The sequence below is a fragment of the Colias croceus genome, chromosome 5 (assembly GCF_905220415.1).
Source record: "Colias croceus chromosome 5, ilColCroc2.1".
Taxonomy (NCBI): domain Eukaryota; kingdom Metazoa; phylum Arthropoda; class Insecta; order Lepidoptera; family Pieridae; genus Colias; species Colias croceus.
The window spans coordinates 5972815-5999780 of NC_059541.1; the positions used below are offsets into that span (position 1 = coordinate 5972815).

General features: G+C 32.4%; 1 protein-coding gene across 1 annotated transcript in view; it reads right to left on the bottom strand.

The window, feature by feature from the left end:
* Positions 1-6522: 6522 nt before the first annotated feature.
* LOC123691902 overlaps positions 6523-26966 on the bottom strand; it is a 144447-nt gene continuing 124003 nt past the window's right edge. Inside the window, exons 6-7 of the mRNA XM_045636487.1 lie at positions 18909-19011; positions 6523-6571 (exon numbers count right to left, since the gene is read on the bottom strand). Of these exons, the coding sequence (XP_045492443.1) occupies positions 6523-6571; positions 18909-19011 (152 nt within the window). The remainder of the gene's footprint in view (positions 6572-18908; positions 19012-26966) is intronic.

The window sequence follows — 26966 nt, forward strand, 5'->3', positions numbered from 1 at the left end:
TAGGATAGGTTTTATCCCGGAAATTTCACGGGAACGGGAACTATGCGGGTTTTCCTTTGAAAACGCGGGCGAAGACGCTGGCGAAAAGCTAGTTTATAATATTTTGAAATGAAAACAAAACGAGATCGTGATATCGAGCACTTTTAGTGTGATATTTAGGTAGCGATATTTATTGAAATCGTTTATTTCTTTCTACAAAGCCACAGTCTATTAATTATTATTAAAGCTATATTTTTATGTAATTGGAGACAGTTTCATTATTTATACCCAGCCCAATTAAGCCGCTGTGCTATTTAGTATTATAATAATGTGGTTATTTTGCAACAAATATTCCGTAGTGGTGCTTCAAATTAATAATGAACAGTTAATTTTACTAAATACCTTAATGTAAAATAGGAGTACAGCGTTAGGCTGGCAGGGCGCGCCTATAGTGGTTATGGAGTGTCATTCCGCTAACGCATTGTCTAGCGTCATTGTCTACATCACTCTCGTTACACCAGCGTTCAACTTTTTATTTACACCCAAGTGCACTTCACCTCAGTCTCAGTAAGAGCCGAATTAAGGTTCTTCAGTGGATATGGGATCATTCAACCCAGGGATCTCGAATTACGCGGCGAAACAACGCTTTGTTGGACTTACACGTGATGCTCCTTTTGTGCACACCCTGTGTTCGCTGGATGTGTTAATATGAAAATAGATTTGTTTTTGAAACAAAATAATATTTATTATGTTGTTTAAAAAATTCGCTACGATATCACATTGAAGGTAGGTATGTCAAACGTTTAATGGTCAACTATCAAAATTCTGAATTTACTTTTATTTAATGATAAAAAAAGATAAAACTTCCATCTAATGTATCTAATTATCACCCTTTTAATTCTTCGCAAAGTACAACCATATGAACAAATAAATGAAGGAAAGGTTAGTTATTTAACACAGGATAAACAACTTAATTGTTTTTGTTTTGGTCAATGTTGGAAAAGTCAAATAAAGTTGCTTAATGTTAAACGAAAAAACAACGCAGAAGTTTTATATAAGCACTCTCACGAGATTGGCGTTTTCATTAATTTATAAACGAGTGCTATAATTTGAAATATACGAGGTACAGAATATTTTTTACAAGTTCTTCTGAACTTTTTTATGCTTTGCATTTATTTTTATAAGTTTTTATAAACTAAATATTGCCTTGAATTGTAAATTTATTGCGACTTTTAACACGAAAGAAATTAATACATAGAGTTGGGTAAGTAGTTGTAATATTGTAATTAATAAACAATTGAATGCAATGAATCTATAATATAAAAATGAATCGCAAAATGTGTTGGTAAGCGCATAACTCGAGAACAACTGAACCGATTTCGTTAATTCTTTTTTTATTACATTCCTTGAAGTACGAGGTTGGTTCTTTATGTAGAGAAAACGTGAATATGGGCGAATATATATATATACCACGGGCGAAGCCGGGGCGGACCGCTAGTATTGAATAATCTATACTTCAATTCGCAACTTGGATATTGTAAAGTAATTCACTTTCAGTATATTTATAAATTCATCAAAAGCTACTTATGGAAAACGGTTATAACCGAGTCATTAATATTTTAATTCGTCATTCGGGATGCCATCAGGTTTGCGGATATTGTTTCATATGTAATAGCCGGTGTCGAAACAAAATGATCGGGTAAATGTATGCCATTTCACAAATTGCTGTCATTTATTATTCAAAGTATCATTTATTGTATTACTAATGTTTGAATAAATCATTTGAAATTCCTTAAAAAACTAACTCTATCATAAACATTTCTCATATTACAAGTAGGTATTTTCTTGGTATAATGTTTTGCATTAACGTGAGAAATTTTCCTTTAAAATGAAATATACACGTAAATTAAAAATTTTGAATTGCCTGCATTGATTGTTTTTTTTCCATGCATCTGTGTATATTTTTTTAATAAATTAAATAGGTAGGTACTTTGTTTTAATTTCTATTAAGTATAAAAAATACATGTTTTTATTCAATAGAAATATAAAAAGAGAAGTACCTTGTTTCCGACAAAAAGGTTAATTAACGAAAACAGAAAAAAGAATTGTTTTGTCCTCTACAATAAAATATGGCATCGTAATTTCGAATACGTTGGAAACGAATAGTTCGCGGAAATTGTGGCCAGTGTTGTGAGTAAAGAAATATAGGGATCGGAGTGAAAGAGGATATACTTTTAAGAGAAAGTAACGTAGAACTTGGCGCTCGGCCAACAGGAGCCGCCCATCAAAATGCGTCTAAATTTATTAATTCCACCTAATTTGTGAAAGGAAATTTAAGGTGATAATTAACATTTTTGTCAGCAAAAGGATTACATCGAGTTCGTTTAATTTTATTACGTTTCATTCTAAACATTGACATATTTATTGTTTTTGGAAAAATATAAAACAATTAACGAATCTAACCACGTTTTAATGGGCATTATAAATCATTAAAAATAAAATATGTACCTTCAATATTTTCATAATTAGTGTCATAGTATTATACTTTATAAATCCAAGCTTTAGTATCCCAGATAAACAATGTCAGTACCATTGGATAGATAGCATGAAAATAAAAGACCCAATTTACTCAAATAAATAACAATCAGTTGGTTTTGTTCTGAGAATTGAGACGCTATCAACATCAATCAATGTTTCGCTTTAAACACGCTTGGTTAATAATTAATTTATTTTTTCCCAACAATTCAGTGATGTTTTGCATGAACAAATTGTGTGTTGGGCGTTTAACGAAAGATGTTTAGAGAGTAAATTGGGAATGCTTCGAACTTCGATTTTCATTATTGCTTTAATTAAAATTCAAAGCACACACATGGATGTGTCGATGTTTAAACAAATTTGTTTGTTTTTCCGTCGAGCGGTCTGCGGCTCGAGGACTGTCAACATGCTCTCTCGACGCTTCACGAACTCTGCTCGACATCCCTATTCACGTCCTATAATATGTATCAATATATACTTCACTTAAGCTATTTTTAAGGATGAAACGGCTATCATGGCAAAGTGTGATAATAAATTGCAGCAGCATCGTTTTAACATCAAGTTTCAATTAAATTTTCAATTTCAGGGAGTTTTTAAATTTCCCAAACTAAAACAATGGGAATCATTTAAATCTTCTACTTGGATATTCTTAGAATTGTTCAATCTCATATCTTATATCTCCATTAAAACAAACAGCGGTTGAAAAGTATAAGCTTTCAATCAGAGGCGACAGCTCGAAAGAGATTCTAATAACATTCAAAACTCGTCCCCAGGGACGGTGTCAGTTTAATTACGAGCACGGGATACGGCGTCTCGACCGGCATCACAACGGATTTATTTTTTTCACTAGCATAAAGGACGATTAAAAAAGTTCGTAATGAGAATCGCCCGCTAGAAGTGAAGGGTGAAAATGCGATCGCTTCCGAAATCTACGAATGACGACAAAAGCGTTTTGAAATTCAGAATTAAATTAATAGGGGCGTTATAATGATTTTTTCCTGTGAAACAATTAAAGGGTTGAACACTTTTGCAATTTTAGTTGATGATACAATTCATTTTGTTTAAAAATCAAATTTGTTAAGTCAAAAATGGAAAGTACCTAACCTGAAAAATGTAGAATTCAAATTATGGAAATACATACCAGTAATCAATTACCGCATTAAATGCGGAATATGTGTATTTTATAACAAATAATTTACCACTGCTCACCGTAGATTCAAATGTACCTGAAACAAAAATGAAATAAAATTGTAAAGTGGGTGGAAGCGTTAATGGGAATTAAAATGTAACGATGTGGTAATTATACCCACCTCTGTGAGCTCTCAGCAACACCGTAAATAAGAAGTTTTTGATGTTAAATTTTAAAATATAAATCCTCAGTGTCACAATAAAAATGCTCGTTGTTCGCTTGCTCGTGTGGATTATATACGTGGGAACAAATTAGCTCCTCTCTTTCATGTAGCTATAGGATAATCATAAAACAATCATTAATTATATTATATGCGCTTTATTTCTAGCCTTTGATGGTGTTCAAAAAGAAGAAGTTACATGTGTGTATAATCTTTCTACAGAGTTGTTGTTCAATACTTACTTATATGCCCCTTCGCAATTGATAATTATTTTATGCTTTGATCGTAGAGTTGGATAAAAACCTTTTGTTTTAAAATAGGTGCTATTTATACGTCAACAATAATGTTAACTCAATGATGATGATGATGATGTTAATGTTAACAGAACAGAAAACTATCATCTTATTGAAATAGTGGTCACTTTCGTTTATATCTGTATCTACCTAAGCCTTAAATTTTATTACTGTACATGTCAATATAATTAACGGTTATTCAGAGCAGCCAGAACATTGTTTTAAAATAGAGCTATTATTTGATGAAAGAATCGAGGAGTTTGAAAATACAAATAGCGCTCCGATAATTTTCCTATCTTAGTAAATGCCTGCTCAATGGGAACGTTAGTGCGTTAAAACTTATTCTCGTACTGCAAAAGTATAAAACCTAGACTGAATTACGTAATGACTTCCTTTCATTTCTGAGAATAAAACGCAGCCCTTTAATACTTACTTACATTCATACATAGAATCATGGAAGCCATGTTGTATAAAATTTGGTAGAGTAATGCGTCAAAGAATTATAAATGACTGTAGGGAAATGATAAAATGATTTTCTAGTTACAAAATAAGGAAAGAGTTCAGTTGCTTTGACCGCTTTGATGATAGAGTTTTTTTATTTGATTTATGGTTATCATGCTTAATTATACAATATCTGCTAATAACAACGATTTATGTAGATTGTAGGTAGGTAGTTAAAATTTTTAGAGCAAATTTTGGTTTAGTATAAGAAGGGTGACTGTATATTAAAGTGTCGCTACACACTCCCACGCAGTCACGATTGAAGCGAACCGTCCGTTCGACAAATGAACGTATTCTCGGAACAACCAAGTCTTATCAGATACAAGCCAAGTCGTGACAACGCCTTTACTACAAATCACTTTAAACCTTCCACTCCTCTCCTCTTTAAAATTCTACAACTATTATACTATTAGGGAAACAAATAGTGTCATTATGATTTTATCGGACATAACGCATTGTTTTGTTTCGTATTAAGAACAGTAAAGTCTCAATCTACTAACAGAAAAATATAATTATTTTAAGCACGTTTATTATACAGTATATACAGGGATACAATATGATCGGAACCAGAATGGACATTCATATATATATGCGTTTTTCTCTATCTTTTTATAGACGGTGCAGTGAATCTGAAATCACCTTTAAAATTACACAGTAAACTTAGAATTTGATCCTTATCATTATATTATGATAATAATATTTATTTTATTTCAAACCATTCATTAGGTAATCTTTTTATTTATGTATAAATTTTCAGCATCCGTAGGTACAATAAAGTAAATACAAGTTCGATATTTTGCACATTCAGCCATTACCTTTAACATTTCGAATAAAATACTTTCTTCGTTAAAAAGCAATCAGCAGACAACTTTCCGTTTAAAATTTCAGTAGCGAGAATTGCGCGCATTCATTCCTTTCTATCAGACAATAGCGCCAAAAACTGCAGGTGCACAGTTAGATCGTGAAAGCGGCGAGCCTGAGAGGAAACTCGGCATCCGGCGACGCCTAATCAACTGGTCGAAATTTGAAGCGCACTATAGCCAGCAAAACGAGAAATTTACCGAAAGATGCATATGTGATGAGCTTAAATCTCGTGTGTTCTGTTTGTTTGAGGCTCGCTTGTGTACCTCGAACGCACGCAAAAGAAGTAACTTCTCTCTGTCAACGTTTTAGTGTTAATTTACTTATGTATTGGTGAAGTACATTAAACGATAAAGCTTCTTATTATCGTCGTTAGTTAGTTCGTCGTTAGATAGTTCGTCGTTAGTTCCGTCATATTCAATTTCACTCCAGTTAGGTATATAAGGTACAAATACAAATTAAACTATCTGCAGTTTGTCTGTTAATCCTTCATGCCTAAACTAATACACTGATTTTACTTTACTTTTATTACCAGATTTTTCAGCGAAAGGATCTATGCTTTCCTTTGACTACGCAGGCGAAGTCATACACGCATGCTAGTATATTTCTATTAATTGAAATAATATCTTCAAAATCTAATAACAATAAGCTCCTTTATCTGTATGTTGAAATGATTATTACTTTTTTTTTAATAGAAGAAGAAAGAGTACTAAATTAATTTAGGAATACTATTTTATTCATAACAAAATTCATTTGAAATGCGAGTAAATTTTTCTAGATTTAATTTTAGTGAAATTGTACGCTGAAGTTTGCAAATATAAAATGGTATAAATTATAAAATTACAGAGTGGAAACTCGTTGGAATATAAAAAAGAATACAAAATGATCGCCAAACGAAGCTTCAGAGTGCCATCGTGGCATAAACAGGATTGGGAGGGCGGCAATTTGGTTCGTATTCAGAGTCGCGCCGCTGTAAAAGCGCGCCGTATCTAATTATCGTCGGGTTACAGTGGCCGTACCATGAATACCTTCACGAGCGTTTCACTCCGCTTGCTGTAACAACCCATTTAATGTCATTTTAATCTAGATTTTTATAAAGAAACTATTTTTATTAATGTCAATATCAGTCTGAAAGTAGAGCAATAGAAAAAAGAATAATTATTAGATATATTAATATTAGAATAATTAATTTAAGATGACTACCGTAACTTTAACTTTAACTATGAATCCATATTACCATGTAGTCGGAGACATTCTTAGGATGAATTAATTCTAGGGAAAGTTGGTTCCAGGAAAGTAATTTCCAAGAGTGTAAACGGAAACGCCCCGGATTTAATTTCCACAAGATTTTTATGCGATTTCTCATAGCAAAACTGCTTGAGTCCAGAACTGAAATAAATCATATACGGTACTAGCAGATATTTTATATAGGAGATGTTTCGAAAACATTTCCAACAGTGAAATGTCGTAGTTGGGCCAAAGCGCCATTCTGGTGCCATCCCTAACTGAATTACTGGCGACGTTTTTAAAGCTTTTTCCAGAGGCACGCCCGCTTTAGACCTAATCAGGCTAATACTGCGTGTCAGGTCAGCGGAGCAACCCCCCACCTGGTGGTCACTCGCCATTCGTTTATCGAGTTACGAGTTGCGGAGCAAAAAGATAAAACATTCAGTTTAACTTTACGTCCACCTTCAACTTGATAACCTTTATTAACTCTTTGAGAGCTGGTTTTCTGTTTTCCTTTAACTGACCGTAACAGATTTTAGTTTTATCGATTGATAAGAGCAATTTAAGCACGTTTTATTATTATAGTATGTTTGCTTGTATACTTACCGTTCGTAAACAATTTAAAAAAATATTTTCAGCTAAGTTTCAAGCAAAAGTTGATGCAATTATAAACAGAAAATTTAGCATGTGAAAATTCTAGCAAGATGCAATTTTGCATAAAATATTTACTCGGCCATATTTCATGCTGATATGATCTAATTAGGTAACCAGGCGGAACGAAAGCGTCATATGAAACTGCAAATTTTATTTCGCGTTTCTCGCAGCGATTCGCTCTATATATTCAGATTCAATTATTGTGGATGTAAAATACTTTAACCGTGGAACGTTCCAATCAATCACTCTTCACCAATTTAGTGTGAGCGTCATTTGGCAAATTCGATTGCGTCTCCCATTGATGGCGTTAGTGCGAGAATAAAACAGAGCGACGGCTGCCATTGACGGTTCTGACAGAGCGCGGCGAACGACGTCCGTTCACCCGGTTTCGGTTTAATTAATCTCCTAAACTAAATTTAAATAGTAGGTACGTTTATTACTAGCTGCACGCAGCGCCGTCGACACTCGTCGGGCTAATTTAAATCGAGCATTAGTCAAGAACGCTAGAACATGAACTCGAGAGCTCTCACTTTGACATGAGTATTAATTCAATTATTTTTATGAAGTCTCGTTATATCGCTGATGAACTTTGTTGTATCTGCTATAAAGGACGTAATATATTGTGGTTGTATGTTGGTGCGCACATTTAAGCCCACGAAATTGACACGGCTCGCTTGTCGCCACGCGCGAACGCCTCCGCAGCCGGTCTCATTACGCCCAACCCCTCGTTTCAGCCGTACGTGGTTATTGATCACCAATACATGGAATGCCTTAAGCATATACACGTTACGTAAATATTTTAATTAAGCACCGTACACAAACGCCTGAAAGCGTCTTCAAATTTCAGCAAAGTTATTGATATTATTATTTTCGAAACATCAACATTAAGGTATTATTTCACTGTAAGTTTAATTTGCAAACTTCGTAGTTGATAGTGAATAATTATTGTATTCCTTTGTGACTAAGTAAATACATATTTTAAGGCCAGAAAGGTCATTGGCTATTTTGAATGAAAAGGGAGCGGAAGGGATAAATTCCAATTTAAATGCGTACGACTTAGCAAGCAGTCTGTGAAAAATAACTACAATTTAGTCATGCCTTTAAAATATTGAAATCTCAATTACATTTTTATCTTCAACATTGTTTATTAAGAAATACCGTTTCATCATTTAATTGTTTTATTTTGACGAGCTTCTGTGTTTTTTTTTCTGTAATAAATTTTCTATAGTAAATTTTTATATAATACGAACGACCAAATATTTGCCTAGCCAAGGTGAGGACCGCTTAGCTTATCGATCTAAGGTCTATCCAACAAAAAACATTACTTTAAGTTTTGACCATCCTGAATGAACTTGCGAACGTTGTTGATGGAATTCGAATGTACAAACTAGATCGTCTTGTCTTTACAAACGCTTCCATAACACTGTGTATGAAGTTGGTGATTCGTGAATGCGCCACTTGATTAACCCGATACATAACTACAATATGAAGCAGTATTCAATGCGAGGAGGTTGCAGTTTGCCTTTGATTTCCGACCAGGCGTATTTGTATTATACAACAAAGATGCGGCAGGAATCTAAATGGTTTACTCTCATTTGTACTACTATTGAGCATTTAATTGCCTTAAATTAAAATGAATTTTATTTATAAGAAGTGTATATATTGGAGAAACTAGTACAGTATTTACAGTAAATGTATATGAGCAAATAACACTTGAAAAGTCTTTGGTGGTAAAACTATCAGGCGTCGAAAATTCATCTTATCATAATATTATGTCTATACTCTGTAGAACTTTATAAGTGAAAATAAGAGCTTTTGGTTATATTAGTGTTATTAGGTATATTATAAATAAAAAATATATTTAATAAAGTCTTGTGTAAGTACTTTATAATTTAAATGGATTTGTCTGACTTGAAGACTCATCTTTCACAAATCCTGTCAAAGGCTTACCAATTTATTTACATTAACTTGTTTTTATGAGTATTGGATATATAAAGTTATTTTTAAACGAAAATTTATTTAGCATAAACAAGCATTTTCCATCAAAGAAACAGTATGAACTTAATACGTTTACCAATTTATCAAAATATGACTTATAAAAACTCCAATAAACTTATAATTGAATTTATAATTCTGCTATCTTACGCCAATAATAACATTGTACAAGTAAAAGTTATCAGATATAAATAAATCGAAGCAGATTACTTATCGTCATGGAGTTTAGACGGAGGCAACTGGCAAATTGGTTCAATAGCCACTCAAAGTGGGTAGGAAGTAATTTAAAGTTTTGCCCAATAAATACCGTGAGTCAAAAATGTTTTCGTGACTCTACTTTATACGATCGTTCAAAATTGCTTACAACATCCAACTGTTTTGTAAAAATTTTTTCAATTTTTATTTTTGGTTATGATTCCAATTTTTATTTATTAATTAACGTGAAATCAAAAACATGAAATCCTAAATAAAGATTAAATAACAGCATATAAAGCTACATGCTAATCTTAGATATTAATAGCGATTGATTCTATAGCATCACCACAATTTGTTACAATTTAATACTTTACGTTGCGGTTCATTACAACAAAATAGTACACTAATCACACTCTATAAATATCGTATGTCATAATCTATTTACAATAAATCGTATTTTTGTTTAGTGAATGAACAGTGACTTAATAAACTTTAACAAACAAATGTAGGTATCCTAACGACACTCACAAATATCTCTTCTTGGGTAATATAATTTTTGTTTTAAACACTTTTATAAAGGTCAACAAAGAGGGAGGAAAGCCGTTGTTGAAATGCCCTTTGAAGTCAGCAAATTTCCAACGGGCACCTAACGAAATTGTTCTTTTGCTCTTCATAAATGTGTTTTTACCGGCACCGGCTTCGCGAAGCGTGGCAAAGTGACTTTCGGAATTGTTCGATCTAATACATGCTGCTAGTTACATGTGCGAGGATTTGTGAGGCAGGTACGCCGAACAGATTTCATACTTTTATTGACTTCCAAATTCAAAATTCAAACAATTGCAATGCCGTGTGTAACGTGAGTTAGTAGGTAGGTAGTTATTATTTATTATCAATTTCAGTGATCACTATTGATTACGTTCAATATAATACATGACTCAGAATAATAATAAAAGTAGAAAATCCTTTTATAAGGAAGATGGGTAACACGGCCATTTATCAAAAATCAGATTACAGCGGCATCTGTCAGGATGACAAACCATCAAATAAATGTGACGCATATCTTAACCCTTCAGCCCCTGATACGACGACGTTCACAACTTGCTTGCGAATTTGTCACAGGATTTTATAATGCATTTGTAAGTTGAAATATAAAGGTTTTATCTTTATTTGTATGTTTAAAATTGTATACAAGAGAAGAGGCAGAATTTTCTATGAAATATATGGTGAATAAACTCTGTGTTGATATTGTTTGTAAAAGGGACTTTTATTTTTATAAATGTTTTGTAACCACAGTTTGTAACCACCTATTTATTCTATATTGTCATTTTAATTATGTATTGAAATATTTAGGTTATAGTGAATTGAATATTATTTGTAGACTAAATAGACTTCGCCTATTTCAATTATGGACAACGCTGGGGTTGACAGTATTAATGTAATTCTGGGTACCATTTTTTTATTTACGTATGTGAGGGAATTTTTTGTAGATTATTAAAAGAATATAACCATTACATTATTTATATACCTTCTGAATAATTTTTAAAATCACAAAATTAAATAGAAACGCCGAAAATCACGACTTAGGCATCATACGCAAAACTTAATTATTCCATCCCATAATTGCCCTGTTTTGACGTTTACCCTTTGAGGAGCCGTCGCTATTTCCGACTTGTCTAAAGATATTAATAACGAACTTAACTCGTTGGCTGTCTATACCACAACGCGGTTATAGCGTTCTGTCTGTCCCCTTTCAGGCCATGTTTTTCGCTAATACCCCTTCGAAAATGATAAGATGATAGCTTTACAAGCAAGCTGTAATTACGCCCGTCCAATTACCGCTCGTCAAGCCAAGGAAGGAAGCGAGTCATTGAGCGCCTTTGTTTACGAAATTAGAGCTTACTCATCTTTATAGAATATAAGTGTACACACGTAAGGTATTCGCGTCTATTTGAACTTAAACATATTTTCTAAATATTTTGGTATAAATTAACACTTAAAAAAGATGCCTCAAATAGACATGTTTTCTTAATTTAATGATAGGATATTTGGATGAAATGTTTGTTAAATAGGGTTGATGTACCACTAGTTGACCATTTAAGCGGTTTTATCTTTAGCTATATATAAAAAACGGGTTATTTTGTTTTACGTTCAATGTTATTTTTGGGACACAGATAATTGAATAGTCACTGCAACTATTGTTCTTAGTATCAATTTGATAACCTTTAAAGGTTTTATGAAAACTACTCTGAAAGTTACTTCTGCTAAAAGTACCAATACCTGACCACTGATCACCAATATCTGACCATCATTGCTCTAAAAGTTGAGAGAGATAACCAGGCCGCTAAAAATCATGAAAAACTGTTCATGCCAAAAATGAAGCCGAAAGTCTATAACAGAATGGTTCAACATTATGCCTATAACAAGACATATAAAGAGTAATCGATTGCATTCAAGATAAATTAAGATTTCCCAATCAAGTCCCGATAAAAAACTCTTAGTAAAAAATGTGATTACTTACGGGGCACCTACTTAATTACATCTTCGTGTTGAAAAAATGTCAATATTTCTGACCAATAGCAGCAAGGTTTGTTTTTATTTTATAGATGATGTTGCTTTATAGAAAAAACAATAAACTATCATCTGGGGCTGCCGTATTTTCTTAATTGGCGCGTATATTTGAATTTTGGTCATGTATTGGCGCTTGGTCAGCTAGTGGTACATTGACCCTATATTTAGCTGAACTTTATTTCTATAGATAACTAGCGGTCCGCCCCGGCTTCGCCCGTGGTACATGTTTACGTTTTCTCTACATAAGAACCATCCTCGTACTTCAAGGAATATAATAAAAAAAGAATTATCGAAATCGGTTCAGCCGTTCTCGAGTTATGGAATTACAACGAAAAGTGGCATTGATTTTTATATATTAGAAGATTACTTCGATAATATATTTGCAACTTAGAATTGATCTTATTTTTAATATTTAAAATTGATTAAGTCTTGTAAACTGATAAAAATAGCCGATGAACTAAAAATAAATTTAGATAAATAGCGTGAAAGTACAACAATCTTTGCATTAAAGCTAGCTCAAGTTTAGCTAAAGCGAAGCTCAGTTGGCGCTCCTCTCTGTAATTTCAGCGACGCTCGCTACCGGCGTTCGCCAACTAATTTGTCATCCGAATATCAAATTACGCATGAAATGGCGCGTAACAGTAGACTCCGCTCCGGTATCACGGTTTTAAAATAAAATTCAATTCAGTGTCTGGTCGCAATTGCGTAATTGTAGCTACTGTTCGCTGTCAACTATGCAGCCGGCTAATTGGCGTGTAAATGTGGAATCGTGTTTGTAAATAATTGCTGTTGATTTTTCGGCAATATGAATCTGTTGTTTTTAGTGTTCCGTAGCGGAATGGTGAAAGCGAATTTGCCTACTTGATATGTGTTAAACTTTGGAAACTCTAAGAATTTGTTTATTTATATAAAAAATGTAAAAATATGGTTTTATATTTTGTCCATTTCACTGAAATGAATTTTATAGCGTCTTCTTGCACTCTGCCTGAATTTATTTCTCTATCCCCGACTGCCCGATGTATAGCAAACATTATTTTAGAAGAAATTTATTATATGAATAAAATTTGAAAGGAGTAAGAAACACAATAGCGTTTTCAATTATTATTATTAATTCATTTAAGATTAAAAATGATATCATAACATGTAAATTCAATTAATTTATATCCTTAAAAAACAAACAATAATCAAATGCCGTTCACTTATTTTTTCAGTCACTTGGGATTAATTTATGAGTCAATTATAAATTGTATGGCATATATTATTAGGTTACGCTATGTTTGCGTAATGTCGATGTCCCAGAGGCAAATGATTGATGAAATTGAAAAATGTGGCTATTAAATCCGGTAACTTAATAATGTATCAATATTTTAATTGTAAAATGATATGTACTGTGTAAAAAAGCTTGTTACCTACTTTATCAAAAAGCATCTTAATAAAGGTTTAAGGTATTGAAAACTTCAAACCTCTTCAAATCTCTTAATTTCAAATTTCCTGTCGATTATACAAACAATGGAGTTTGAATTATTAAGTACCTATCAATTCCTCACAGGGAGTTAATACTATCTATTTATATCATAGAAATAAATATTTTGAATTCTTATGCAAGTCATGAAATCTATAGATTTAATAAACCATGTGGCAAGGACCTAAGTTGCGGTATTTCATAATCAAATAACTACCTACTAATCAAATCAAAGTCAATTAAATTTGCTTCCAAATAAATGTATTTTAATTATAGAAGCACCTGGAGATATTTTTGGAAATCCAGATACCTTTATCTAACAATTTCATATTGATCAAAATATCGTGGGGTGAATCACAGGGCCGTTCCAGCAAAGTTCACTTAGGGGTTATGGGTTTTTCCGCATTCGCACAATGAAATGGCAGAAGACGTAACGACATCTAATTAATAACGTCTATCATATCTCTATTGCGCGGCTTATGTGCCGTGCGAGGGCGAGGGCTTAACGTAAGAGGATTGCCTATGGACGCATGATTTGTTCTAGAGGTCGTTAGCGGCCGATTTTATTTGCTCTTACGATTTGGATAATTACTTTTAATGCTAATGGCGGATAAGGGATGAATGAGTATTGAAAAAATCGCTTTATAATTTTCCTGATCGTTATTATTTAGCTTGTTTGTATATCATCTATTTACTACTCAGATTTTTGTCGGCAGATTAAGGTTTTTGTATTAGACATTCCTAATTTATTATCTAGCTCTATTCCCCTTATTCCCAAATATAAATGTTATTCGCATACTTAAATGGTTTCCATTATCTAATTCACTTGGAAATCTAATCTTTCGAAGTCAAAACATGCCTCCCAAATTTATATCCAGGTTAAAATTGAATAAACGAGTATCCCCAAAATCCCCGACGTATTTAATACAGAATACAATAAATTCGTTCCACTAAGTTCCCTATTTGACTTATCATTCCCCCGATAAGAGCGTTTGTGATGCAAAATAATTTTAATTGCAACGCAAATTTACGTTCAGTTGGCCAGTGTAATAATATTTGCCATACAAAAGGCCGATAATTAGTGACACAGCGAAACATCACTCTACATCAATGTGCTTGACATGTTTCCTGTTAATTGGATAGTAGTGAACAATAGTAGGACAACTGGACTCTCCCCGACCATGTGGCGACGCGTCGTTATTATGACATATTGTTCCCGATTGAAACAAACGATTTTAACTATATCTGTCTGGGCTGGACGCTGAAACCGGTGCACTGAATAAATCCTGCCACAGCCGGCCAAATGGCTGCCATATTCATACCGATTACTGCGTTTATTGACAGTGGAGTCATTTGCGTAAGTAACTGAACAATGCACTGTGCAATTCCTATACCTTTTTACACGCACCTTATCTGCATAAAGTACAAATGCAAAGCTACTTATACACTTATTTTTCGTTTAGCTTTAGAAATGCCTTTTTACCTACTAAATACTAAATTTACCTACATTAAAAAATAAAATCTACGGGATAATATCTACAACTCCAAATCTCAAATTCAATTCGGCGGTCGTGATTTAATTCTGCATTAAAAGGGCTTACTGACCACACAATATGTAATGGTGTGTCGTTATAAAACCACTCTGCTGAAAGATTTAATTCGATAACTGTACATAGTCACACGCACTTTCAGGCTTTTAAAGCCAAAGCCAGCGATAAAAGCAATTAAAACTTTAACAACATCAGACCCTCTCTTTTCGATGTACCTTAATTTTAACAATCCACTCTCATATTAAATATTAATAGATGAAACTTGGCATTTTGAAAGCGGAATATTCGTGTAATACATTCCTTCAATTTGAGGTGTTTACAAAGTTTTCAGAAAAACGAGTTTGTTTCTGCATTTTATGACAGACAATTTGTCTGAAGTGACTGTGCTCGAGTCAAAGATAATTTATCTGTCTCAAGCGCTTTATTTATTACGCGTTCGCATCTTGGTTGAGCCCCTTAAAGTTGGTGGTTAATGGAGCTTCTTTGAGGCCGAGACGTCACTCACTTTCGGATGTTGAGGGACAAGAGGGGAGCGGGTCCGGCATGTGGTCCAAGCTTACTTTATTTTTTTTCCTCCCTTTGGTGAGTGACAGGTCGATAGAGAACGAATAAACAGTTTAAGTAAACCGAAGGGAGGATATACGTTAGCTTCTTAGCTATGAAAGATGCACAAGACGTAAAAAGAATGCCAAAACTTACTTAAAGGTTGTAGGGATCCAACTAAAACGATATTTAGTATGCTTCATATTTTCAAATATTTTTTATAATCAAACGAAATTTTTATTTATGAAAGTGGCTATTTCATAAATAAAAAAAAGAAACAACTTTAAAACAAAATAAATTTTAAATGCACCTTCCACTCTCGAAACCTGAGGGGTGCGCCGTATGCGATGATTGTTTATTTTACACACTTAACTATCAACTACCCAATTTAAACTAATGTAAACGGTCAAGTAATTAAATGACCTACCAGTGTATTAGTTCCGGTAGCATGTTTATTATAAGAGGAAGTTGAGGCAAATAAAATTAGAGACATTGGTATCCCGTAGGGCTTAGGTGCAAGTTAGAGGGGCAATTATGATTGATGATAGGATATGATTCGTTACCACTTAACACAATGTAAAAGGGGTAATTTCATTGCCTCGTGTTTTTGATATGAGTAACTAATGAATGTAAATGACTCATCAATTTTAATGTTTTATTGTTGTCATGATAAGATCCCTGCTTATAATAATTTATTATGTTGGTAAATTGAAAACCCTTTAAAAACTAATTACTTAATTATAATAAAATATAAGTTCCACGAACAGAAAATGATGTCAAGGAAGATGTAATTAAAGTTTTAAGTAAATTAGACAAGTTAGTCTTGACTTTGTTTTGAAAGCTAGATTAAGTAGAGATACATTTTTAGATACCTAAAATATAAATTAATTAATTTCAAATTAAATTGACGATATATAATGATTTCGTGAACTTCGTGAACAAATCAAAATGTTGAATTTATACATAGTTTTACTGAATAAAAAATTGTTCATATCTTAGTATTTACCCTACACAAAAATAATGATTTTTTTTTTATAAAAAATTCCAAAATTATACCTAACTTACTTTACAGAAAAAGTTATTAGGGTTTATGCGTTTTATAAGTTAAATACTAAATACACATCCAAAATATATTTTAATTCACTAACAAATTTTATAAATTCAATAAAATTTTATAGCATAAATTCATAATGAAAGTTTCGCTTAAAATTCATAACATTATCATGATGTTAATATTTATGATATTTCTGTGTTGCTAGGATCTAAAATACCCAGTACAAAATACATTTCGGCAGTCAATTTACGCTTCAGTGGCCAATAGCACTCAAATAAAATAGCAATCTGTAGAGGTAATACACAGAATTACATTTTAAGGTTAGATCATGTATTATTTAGGTTCAATTTAAAAGCTAACGCGAGGAAGGTTGTCTGGAATGGTGAGCAGGCAAAATTGTGACCGGACGGGGTCGTACCCTATAACATATTAATGATATACCACTTTATGTCCGAGCTTAACCCAAGATGCGATATGAAAGTCTCATTAATATTTTGCTTACATCATGTTATGCGTGTACTTTTTGAAGATTAGTGATTATGAAGCATATGTTATGAAGGCGTGGAAAATCTCTCTCATTAGGTATTTATGATGGTTATGGGAATTATAATTTGAGAAATGGGTTATAGGCAAGTAATATACATTTACACCAGCTATTTTAAGGAACTCTATGATTTAGACAATAATATTTTCTCAAAATAAGATATAAACGTATACTAAAAAAACCAACAGTTAAATGCGAATTATTTGTCCTTTATCCCATAATGTATTTATAATTTTAACGTCCAGTAATTTGGAAAATTTACTGTATTTTTCACAGCACAAAAGTGGTTAAGCGGTTTTAGTTATAACAGGTTCAGTAGAGCATTTTCGTGTCTCGCTGGCGAGCACGCGGTGAACACAGGACAATGCACTTAAATTTCTTAATTCCAGAATGTTAAACGATTTTCATTCCTTTTTTTTTTCATTTTTTACAAAAACTATTTTTATAAATTTCAGTTTAAAATCAACATTTACGAATTGATTTGATTAGTTGAAGACGGACCTAATTTGTATAACATTTGCAATATATTTTGTTAAATGATCGGTATACATTTAAAATATATAATGTGTAGGTGATGGTACTTCGAATGTGTGAAAAATTATATAGGGATAAAATTACAAGTTGAAATTGCTCAAAAAGAATTGAATACGTGTTGTAAAAGAAAAAATGAAATATACTTAATCACCTTTCACAATTGAAAGTGAGAAAAATTGGCTAGACATATAGTAATATGAACTACGAATTCATGATACCGCAACATGAAATTCAATTAGCTAGCAAATAAAACGAAAACAAACAGCAGCTCCATTTTCGTTTGATGCGGACTAAATTTACTCTTTCCTAAAATAAGCCGGAAAATGCTCACAATTTTATACATCTTCAATTTTATCGCTATGAAATGTTCTTATTTCTATTGTTTCAAAAACCAAAAACCGAATAAATATAAAGAACAGCTTAACGTGGAACACAGACTGTAATATAACTAGCATATAAAGTAAAATAATAATAAAACATTGATTAAGCCCTTTCTATTGGCGATGAAATGTTCAATCGTAATTTAAAATTTAATACCCGTAGATAACGCTAAAGGACAATGACCCTACGTTTTCAGAAGTCAAAGCGGGAGGGTCTATTAATTTTTATTAGCTACGAGGTGCCCTTTTCGAATAGATGCAGAATATAATTTAAGGGCACTTTTTGTATTCAATTAGATACCGCGCTAGATGTTTTATTGAATTTCGTGCTATAAAATTTCGTCTCTACTGTTCTTTAGCCAAGCGGTGGGAATGCGGAATATTTAGAGGAGCCTTTTGATGAGAGCTAAGATTAATTTCGGAGGGTTCGAGCTCAAAGGAAACTTTCGAACATAAGCGCATTAATAAAGTTTTTGCTAATAAATAGGGCCTCTTTTAACATCCAAAATTACTGTATACATTAGATAGTTTGTCTATTTGTATGAAAATATGTTATGAATGTTGCTTAAAAATTTAAAATGAAATGGAAACATGTTTGAAAAGGTTAAGTATTTTATGTAATATGATGTGTAGTTAACGGATAGATTTTTTTAAATATTGAATCTGTTATAAATATATATTTACCTGTGATGGCTTGAGCTGGAGTGACCCGTAGTGGAGGTGGACAGAGGTGACCGTGCGGGGTAGTTGCCGCCAGGCCCGTGACCACCTTCAGACATCACGAATTCTGAAACAAGATATAATTCGATCAATACATTAAAGATATACATCTATACCATGTTATTATAACAAAATTAAGTCGAGTTATCTAATTGCACATTACGTGCATAATTTTGAAATAATAAAAAAAAGATATCCTTGTTCAAAGAAAAAAAAAAACCTTTATTTATTTATTTGTCTCTCTCACAAGGGTTAAAAATGACAATTAATGAAAAATACACATAATATATTAGGCAACCTTATGAGAGCTGGTGCCCGAAGTGGGTTCTGTACCCAACAACAACGGGTTATTGTAAATTTGCCACAAAGTTAATTCGTCACGTTTTTAAAACTCCATACATTGAAAGTAAATTCGTCACATGCCTTAAAAAGTATGTGTAAGTTCGTCACAGGTATATTCGGGTTATTGTAAATTTGCCACAAGTAGTAAAGTACCGCCAGCAAGCAAGGCAAGTGAATTATACCTGTCAGCCTGCGATGAAACCAGCAATATAATGATTTACATTTTAATATTACAGTCATCATTCACATAAGGTAAATTCATCAATAACATAAGGTAAATTCATTATTGAGTCAAATTGATTTGCGCTTTTTAAAAGTTTGAAATGATTTTTTATGTATTAGAATTTTTATTTTTATGGAAAACGAAAGTTGACTTATAAAAATAATTAATCTGATTTTAACTGTGATTTATTAAGTGTCATGATCATGAAACGCGCTAGTCTGTTTGAGTTTTGATTTTTATTTGCTTTGTGTTTTTCTAATATTATAGGATATGATTTAAGTAAAGTAAGAGCAATATCTTTACTTGTTAAAATAAAAGAATAATATTTTATCCTTATTTTTAGGATCCTTATCCTTAGGATTGTTATAAATTTTGTAGAGCCGCTTTTAGTTCATTGCATTTTAAAAATATTTATAGAGAGAACTGTGATTTTTACCATTACCTATGTAGAATAATGTAGATGTTAAGTAATACTCTTTATAACTGCTGTGAATTTTTAGAACATATACAAAATAGATGTTCCTTGGTTTTTAGCAAAATTTATCTTTGTTATGCTTTTCCTTATGTTTTTACAAAGTCCATCCAACCAAAACCAAAATCTAAAACTGATTAAGAAATAAACATTTTAAATTAATTTATTGTTTATTTTTTTTGCTATCTGTACTTAAATTATCGATGTGACGAATTTACAATACTTGATATTAAATCGTGACGAATTAACTTTAAAAAAATAAAAGTGTGGCAAATTTACACATACTTTTTTATGTGACGAATTAACTTTGTGGCAAATTTACAATAACCCTGTAGTGTAGAACCTGTGGTACGGGTAGAAAAAAAAACACAGATCAAAACTAAAAACCTTGTTATACGCTAAAAAAAGTAAACACGCTTTAATATGTTACTCTCATTGATAAGAGTAAGGTTATATTTGCGCTGCGAAAAGACAAGGCGTTAGTTGGTCGGCCGTCGCCAACTATCAATCCTTCTGTCAGGCCATCGACAGCGCATTTGTTTGCTCTCACCATTTTTGTCTCAGTGTTTCCTCGCTCTTGGCTATGTTTATGTAGCGTGCGGCTATAGCGATCAATCTATTCTCGAAGTGCGGCCTGTGATCATGATGGATGTTGAATCGAACACCGAACGCCCCGCTAACCAACAAGATTTACCAATATATTGATGTTTTTATACAGTCGCATGTTATGGTGACGAATGGCTTAGAAAAGTAAAAGTGAGGACTGAAAACTTTATTTATCATAAAAAGGATATCGATGTGCTTTTATTTTCTTACATATGTATTGGAATGGAAAATATCGTAATGAAACTACATAGTACGAAATTGAACCCAAACACTTTCACATATTATCCGAACTGGGTTTATCGAAACAATATTATTGGAAATGTTAATTAATTAGGTTAATTTACGAATTTTTAACTGACGAATGTATGTCACAAGATGAAGTTATGGGGAGCGCTTGATATACGCCCGTCGAAACTGTCTAAAATATAACTTCCCGTATTCCGTTCTGTTTATCATCTTGCGAATGTATTACGAAGGTTTTCCGTCCTGTATAATATGTAAATACGCCCCTGAAGCGGAAGAAACGAAAACAAATCTAGCGACTCCTCGTTATTCCACGCTGATGGAAAGTTTATAAATAAATTGTATAATTTCAATTCAATTTTTAAACATGATTTGCTTTGGTTATTATTCCGACTTAGGTGTCTTAAAAGTGTTGTCGTTTAATGTGAAGAAATGGAAATTGAATTGATATTTCCAAAATGTTGTAGAATTATGATTATTGGTTCAGGCAACAATAATTATTGTACTGAACTGAACCGATATTTACTATTTTTATTGTTTAAATGAATTAAACTTAGGCATTCAAGTTTTAGGATACATATTTTGCTGCAGATAAAAATTGTTAATATAACATATTGTATAATATCAGTTTTTAGTGTTTTATATTATGTAAGAAAAAATAATAAATCGAAGCAAAAGCCTATATTTCTTAATATTCACTTTATCTGAAGTAAAATACTCAAATTTGCATAGTTATTATCGAAGTAACGAATGTTCATAATAAACTAATTTAGAAAGTGCACGAGTATCATAGCAGTGTATATAATTACTTAAAGGAGCCGTAATAGCTAAGACAACAATTTAACTGTACTTTAATTTTATCTCTAGGAGCGTGTAATCGAGAGAAAATGAAAATTGATCGTCACTAACTAAGATAAGTTTGGAAAGTTACGATGGAATGAACGTACTTCAGACGAGCCGGGAAAACAAAATCTTCATAACCGTTATATTATATAAGGACGAATGATAAATAAATTAACTAATAAAGGTAAAGTAGAGCTATTTATTTTTTGTGTATTAAAACAAAATAACTAAGAGAATTGTAAAGCTTCAAACAAATGATTACAACTTTTTCAATTACTGTTGCGTAAGTAATTAGGTTTAAGTACTTCAAGTAGCAAAAAATAAAGCTCATGAAATGCCACGTGTGTAACTATTTCAATATTAATCATTTTCGGGTGCGTGAATCATGAAAGTGACAGGTTACATAGGCTGTCTTATGTCGAAGGATGAATACCGTATGAGGTGGCTGTCATTTTACATAAGAATCGTTGTAGAATCAAAGTCCACATGTCCGCAGCGGTCTACCTTAATTTTCCTCCGCGACACGCGCGCTGAATACCAAAAAAAGGACGGACATCACGTCCCTACGAGATATTCATACAAATTTTCCGAGGGCTTGCACTCTAATATCCCATCGTCTCATCGAAATATCATTGACTTAACTTATTTAAAATTATAAATTTAATTTGAGATGTTTTCAACGAAATACTCGTGGGAACGATTTCCCGTGCCGTCGTTGAGAAGCCGACAATGCCAGAGTAATTTTGCTTATTTCGCTTTAAATTACTTGATCTCGTTTACAGGCCTTTGAAGATTGTACCAACTTCTCACAAAGTTTGTGTGTAATTTATTGTTTACCGTCACTCTCTTCTGTTTATTTAATGTAGGATAACTATGTAAGGCATTTTGGAGTGTTGTAATTGGTTTAATTAGTTAAGTAATTAGTTTTTTATTGTAATTGAAAATTACCAAACAATTATAATTATATTACTGTATGGAATAAATGCTTTTGTAAGTAAAATAAAGATAGGTATTTGAAAAGCATGCGATATTCCGACATTATGACAGCTAACTAAATTACACCAATACCTACCTACTATTCAGAATGCGGTTATTTGCTAACCTTGGCCTTGGTATCATAGATATAATTTTTACGAGGTTAGGTATATACCTATATATCGCATCGAATGAGTTTACCAAGTTAACCGTGACGTTCTATGAAAGCTTCATAATGTCTTGCGTAGGTACGGCGCCTTGTCTGTGCCCTTATGTTATTTGTATAAAAAGTACGAAGTAAATTTCCAATATTTATACGATTACAATAAGAAAGAAACCTTAATAAAGAGCAGTTTTAGTATGTAGTTAAAAAATCTGCAACAAATGTATTTAAAACATTGTTGACAATATTCATAAAATTCACTCATTAAATTACTATAAAAAGTAAAATAGTTTTCACATAACTTATACTCGTATAACATAATGACAGCAATATAATTTCGCGACATAACTATTACCACGTTGTGCGTACCAAGTAAAGATTTTAATCTTAAGTTAAATGAAGGTGATTCCTTTATAACTTTCGAACACAGTCGCTAATAGCGAAACTTGCGGTTAATAGCAAGGGGGAAGGGGTGGTACTGGTTGGGATGAATTTTCGAGACAATTCAATAGGAAAATCGGCCTTTGTGAAAGTTCCATTGTACGATACATTTTCAGAACATCATGTCATGAAATCCCGCGTAATCCGTCGAAATGTAATTAGAGTTTCACGTATTTAATGCTTAGGCCATGATTTAATCTTTGTTTCCACTTATTTTTAGCGATTCTGCGCGGCTTAATTACTTTGTTTCTAATTATTTATACACCGTTTACATGATATTTGTTATACTAAATTTTAAATTAAATTCAAAAAATAACAGTCTATTAAAGCTGTCGTAGAAAAATGCTACCGTTATTTTTAATTGCATATCCATGCTTTAATTATAGACATTGATGGCAACCACAAGTTGCTAGGTCTAAAAATATCCACGGATGTCTTTTTTTCTTGTTGTTGGATCCAAGCTTTATAAGCTAATGCCTTTATAGGTTAATTAAAATACCGTTAGAAGAATGGATCATTGGTTAGTCTTGCGTTGGCTCGTACACTGAACAATAAAAATAAGTTTGCACTTATTTAAATGATGTATATAATTTTATATTTCTAGGAATCGTGTGTTAATCTTCAATTCTAGAGAACAATATTAATACTGTTCTATAAATAGTACATTTTATAAATACAGATTATTATCAGCTTCAGCTTCAGCCTACGCGTCAAAAGCAATTCTCAACAGGAGGTATTTTAGTCTTCCTCATAAACTATTTTAAAGCTCGCTCTCTCATTAATATTTAAGTATCAATAAATATAATGTCACTATCGATAGAGGTGGTGATAAAATGAGACATTCTTAGATTTATAGATATAACGTACACTTGGAGTTAGAGTACACTTTCCGCACACTGCCTCGCTAACACATCCGATCTTTACGATGTCATTAAACATATTTTTACGAGGACACCACAGTGTGCTATTTTGCAATACGAAGGGTGTTCGGATATTTTTCTTTGGTCAGATATTAACGTAGTTATAATGCATATGCGATGCAATGCTTGTTTATAATACAACTGTATTTTGAATTCGTCTTATATACAAATGTTTCGATACACTGGTTAGTGACCTATCTTACACTTGTTACAAAAGTAAGTTATGTTATTGTTATTTATAAACGTTTTTGTATGTTAAGTGAAACGTACAATTACAGCCAAATAGTACTACAAAATATCTGTGAAAACTGGCACATCTCTACGCTATTTTTGATGACAGCAAGCAGCAGGTTTAATAAATAACAAGTTCGACTGGAAAACTAGCAGAACATACTAATGAGAGAACGCAAGGCCCGAAGAAGTACTGATGCTCTTATTGGAAGTTCTGTTGAAATTAGTAACACGTTAGCGTAACCTGTACCTAATTAGCTCTTGTATTTACGTAATTAAGAACGCGACTAAAGTCAAATCACCAATCAACATTTAGTTGATACGTGTTATATTCAAGACCAAATATAAAAAATAAAATATATGTAAAACTTGATGATATTTTCGATTATCCTGATTGATCAAAAACATAAAATATTGAAATTGACTCGATAGAAATAATTCACGAAGTTACCTCTAAATTTCACACTTTGACGTTTTTTACTTGACATGGTTATGCCTATTATGTTATTTTTTTCATAAACAATTATATTGAAACATTTGTGAGAACTTTGTTATACCACTTTTGTCTAATTACTTTTAGTTTTGATTTAATCACGATAAAACACTTTTGGCGCTTACTATATTTTTAATTACGCAAGAAATCATCTTGCATCGCACGTTCTAGGAGCTTCAAACATAATTCTATTTCATACATCAGACGCTATCGCTCCGTTGAGACGAGTAGACCATGCTTAAATTGCTGTGCCGCGCGCCGATTTTTTAATAATATTGTTTCAATATTGTTTTTTTGAAAATGGTAAACAACAAAAGAACATTGAAACTTCAGAAACGAGAACTAAAAGAGATTCATATTTAAATGATATCTAACTAATTTTCGAAGATAAGTATAGTATTGTAATCATATTAATAAATACCTAATTATTATTTATAATAAATAATAATAATTATTATTTATTAATATGTATTAATAAAAAAATACGACTTTCGATTCATTTCAGAAACTTTATGCAGGTGAGTTTAGATATTACATAAATATGTAATATCTAATCACACTCACACGAATTTATGCAAATGCATAAATTCGTTTCCGTGGGCTGAGTATTGACGCGACGATCTTAGGTATACAAACATATATATAGGTATATATTATATGGATACAAATATTTCATTCATAGTGTTACATCAATAAAATCAAGAAAGATTTATATGTACCTAGTATATTTTTTTATTTATTACTTATTACCATTACTACTATGATTACCTACTACCTATTTGTAGATTCCTATGGTTGTTCCAGTAAATAACGTAAATAGGTTGTGAATAGTAGATATATATAATATAATATATTCACAATCTGTATTATAATAATCACTGGTGCAGTGAACTCCCATAAATAATTATAATCCATACTATAATATTATAAATGCGATAGTAACTCTGTCTGTCTGTCTGTTATTCAATCACGCCTAAACTACTGAACCAATTTGCATGAAATTTGGTATGGAGATATTTTGATACCCGAGAAAGGACATAGGCTACCTTTTATTGCGAAATACATATGTACCACGGGCAAAGCCGGGGCGGACCTCTAGTAAATTATAAAGTTATACCTGCTCATTATTTGAAATCTATCGTAAAATTAAATAAAATAAGTAACTTTACTCGTCTAAATATTTGTATATATAAAAATGAAACCCGTTTCGCGTTTTCACGGTATCACGTGTGAACGGCTGAACCGATTTCGATAATTCTTTTTTTATTGTATCCCTTGAAGGATGAAGGATGGTTCTCATGTAGAGAAAACGTAAATATGTACGGGCGAAGCCGGGGCGGACCGCTAGTTACAAATAAAATACATATATCATTCATAAGTAACACGCGAAACCGAGCGCTCTCGATTGCGCTCATATGAAACAACATTCAGTACAATGCCTACATACGAAATCCAATAAGAGAAATTTCGCGACAGTCCTGCGCGTGAATCAAAAGATGGAATATCCATTTTTGGAGCGCCGGTTTCAAGCGACGACCGACGGTGATAGCAGCAATTGCGCGCGACGCGACGGCGACCTTGCCTCCTATATTATAAATAAACAAACACTATGAATAGGGTTGCCAACTTTTTTTACAAGAAATAAAGTACGTATATTCATTATTCAGGTCTCTCTCTCTCTCTTGTCGGTCCCTCATGTCTGAGGATCGTGGTCAGCATCAGGGTTGCATCTGGAGCGGATGATTTGCCTCCACCGGTCTCTGTCCATGGCGTCTCTTACGACCGTGTAAAAAAAAATATTAAACAGTATTTATTGTAGTGTGTGCCCTCTGACTAAATAAAAAAAAATTGTGAGCGTCTAAATGTAACACATTATATCTGTCTATATTATGTGTCTGCACTTTGATGCTGAAAACAGTCTTTTGTATAAATACTTTTTATTTGTTAAACAGTAAAAAGTATAATTTAGTGAAAAACAGTAGAATACTGTTTGGCAACCCTAAGTATGAATACACTCGCGAATGCAAATTCGGGGATTTTCTAATTTTGCTAAATTTTTGCGTTTGTAGT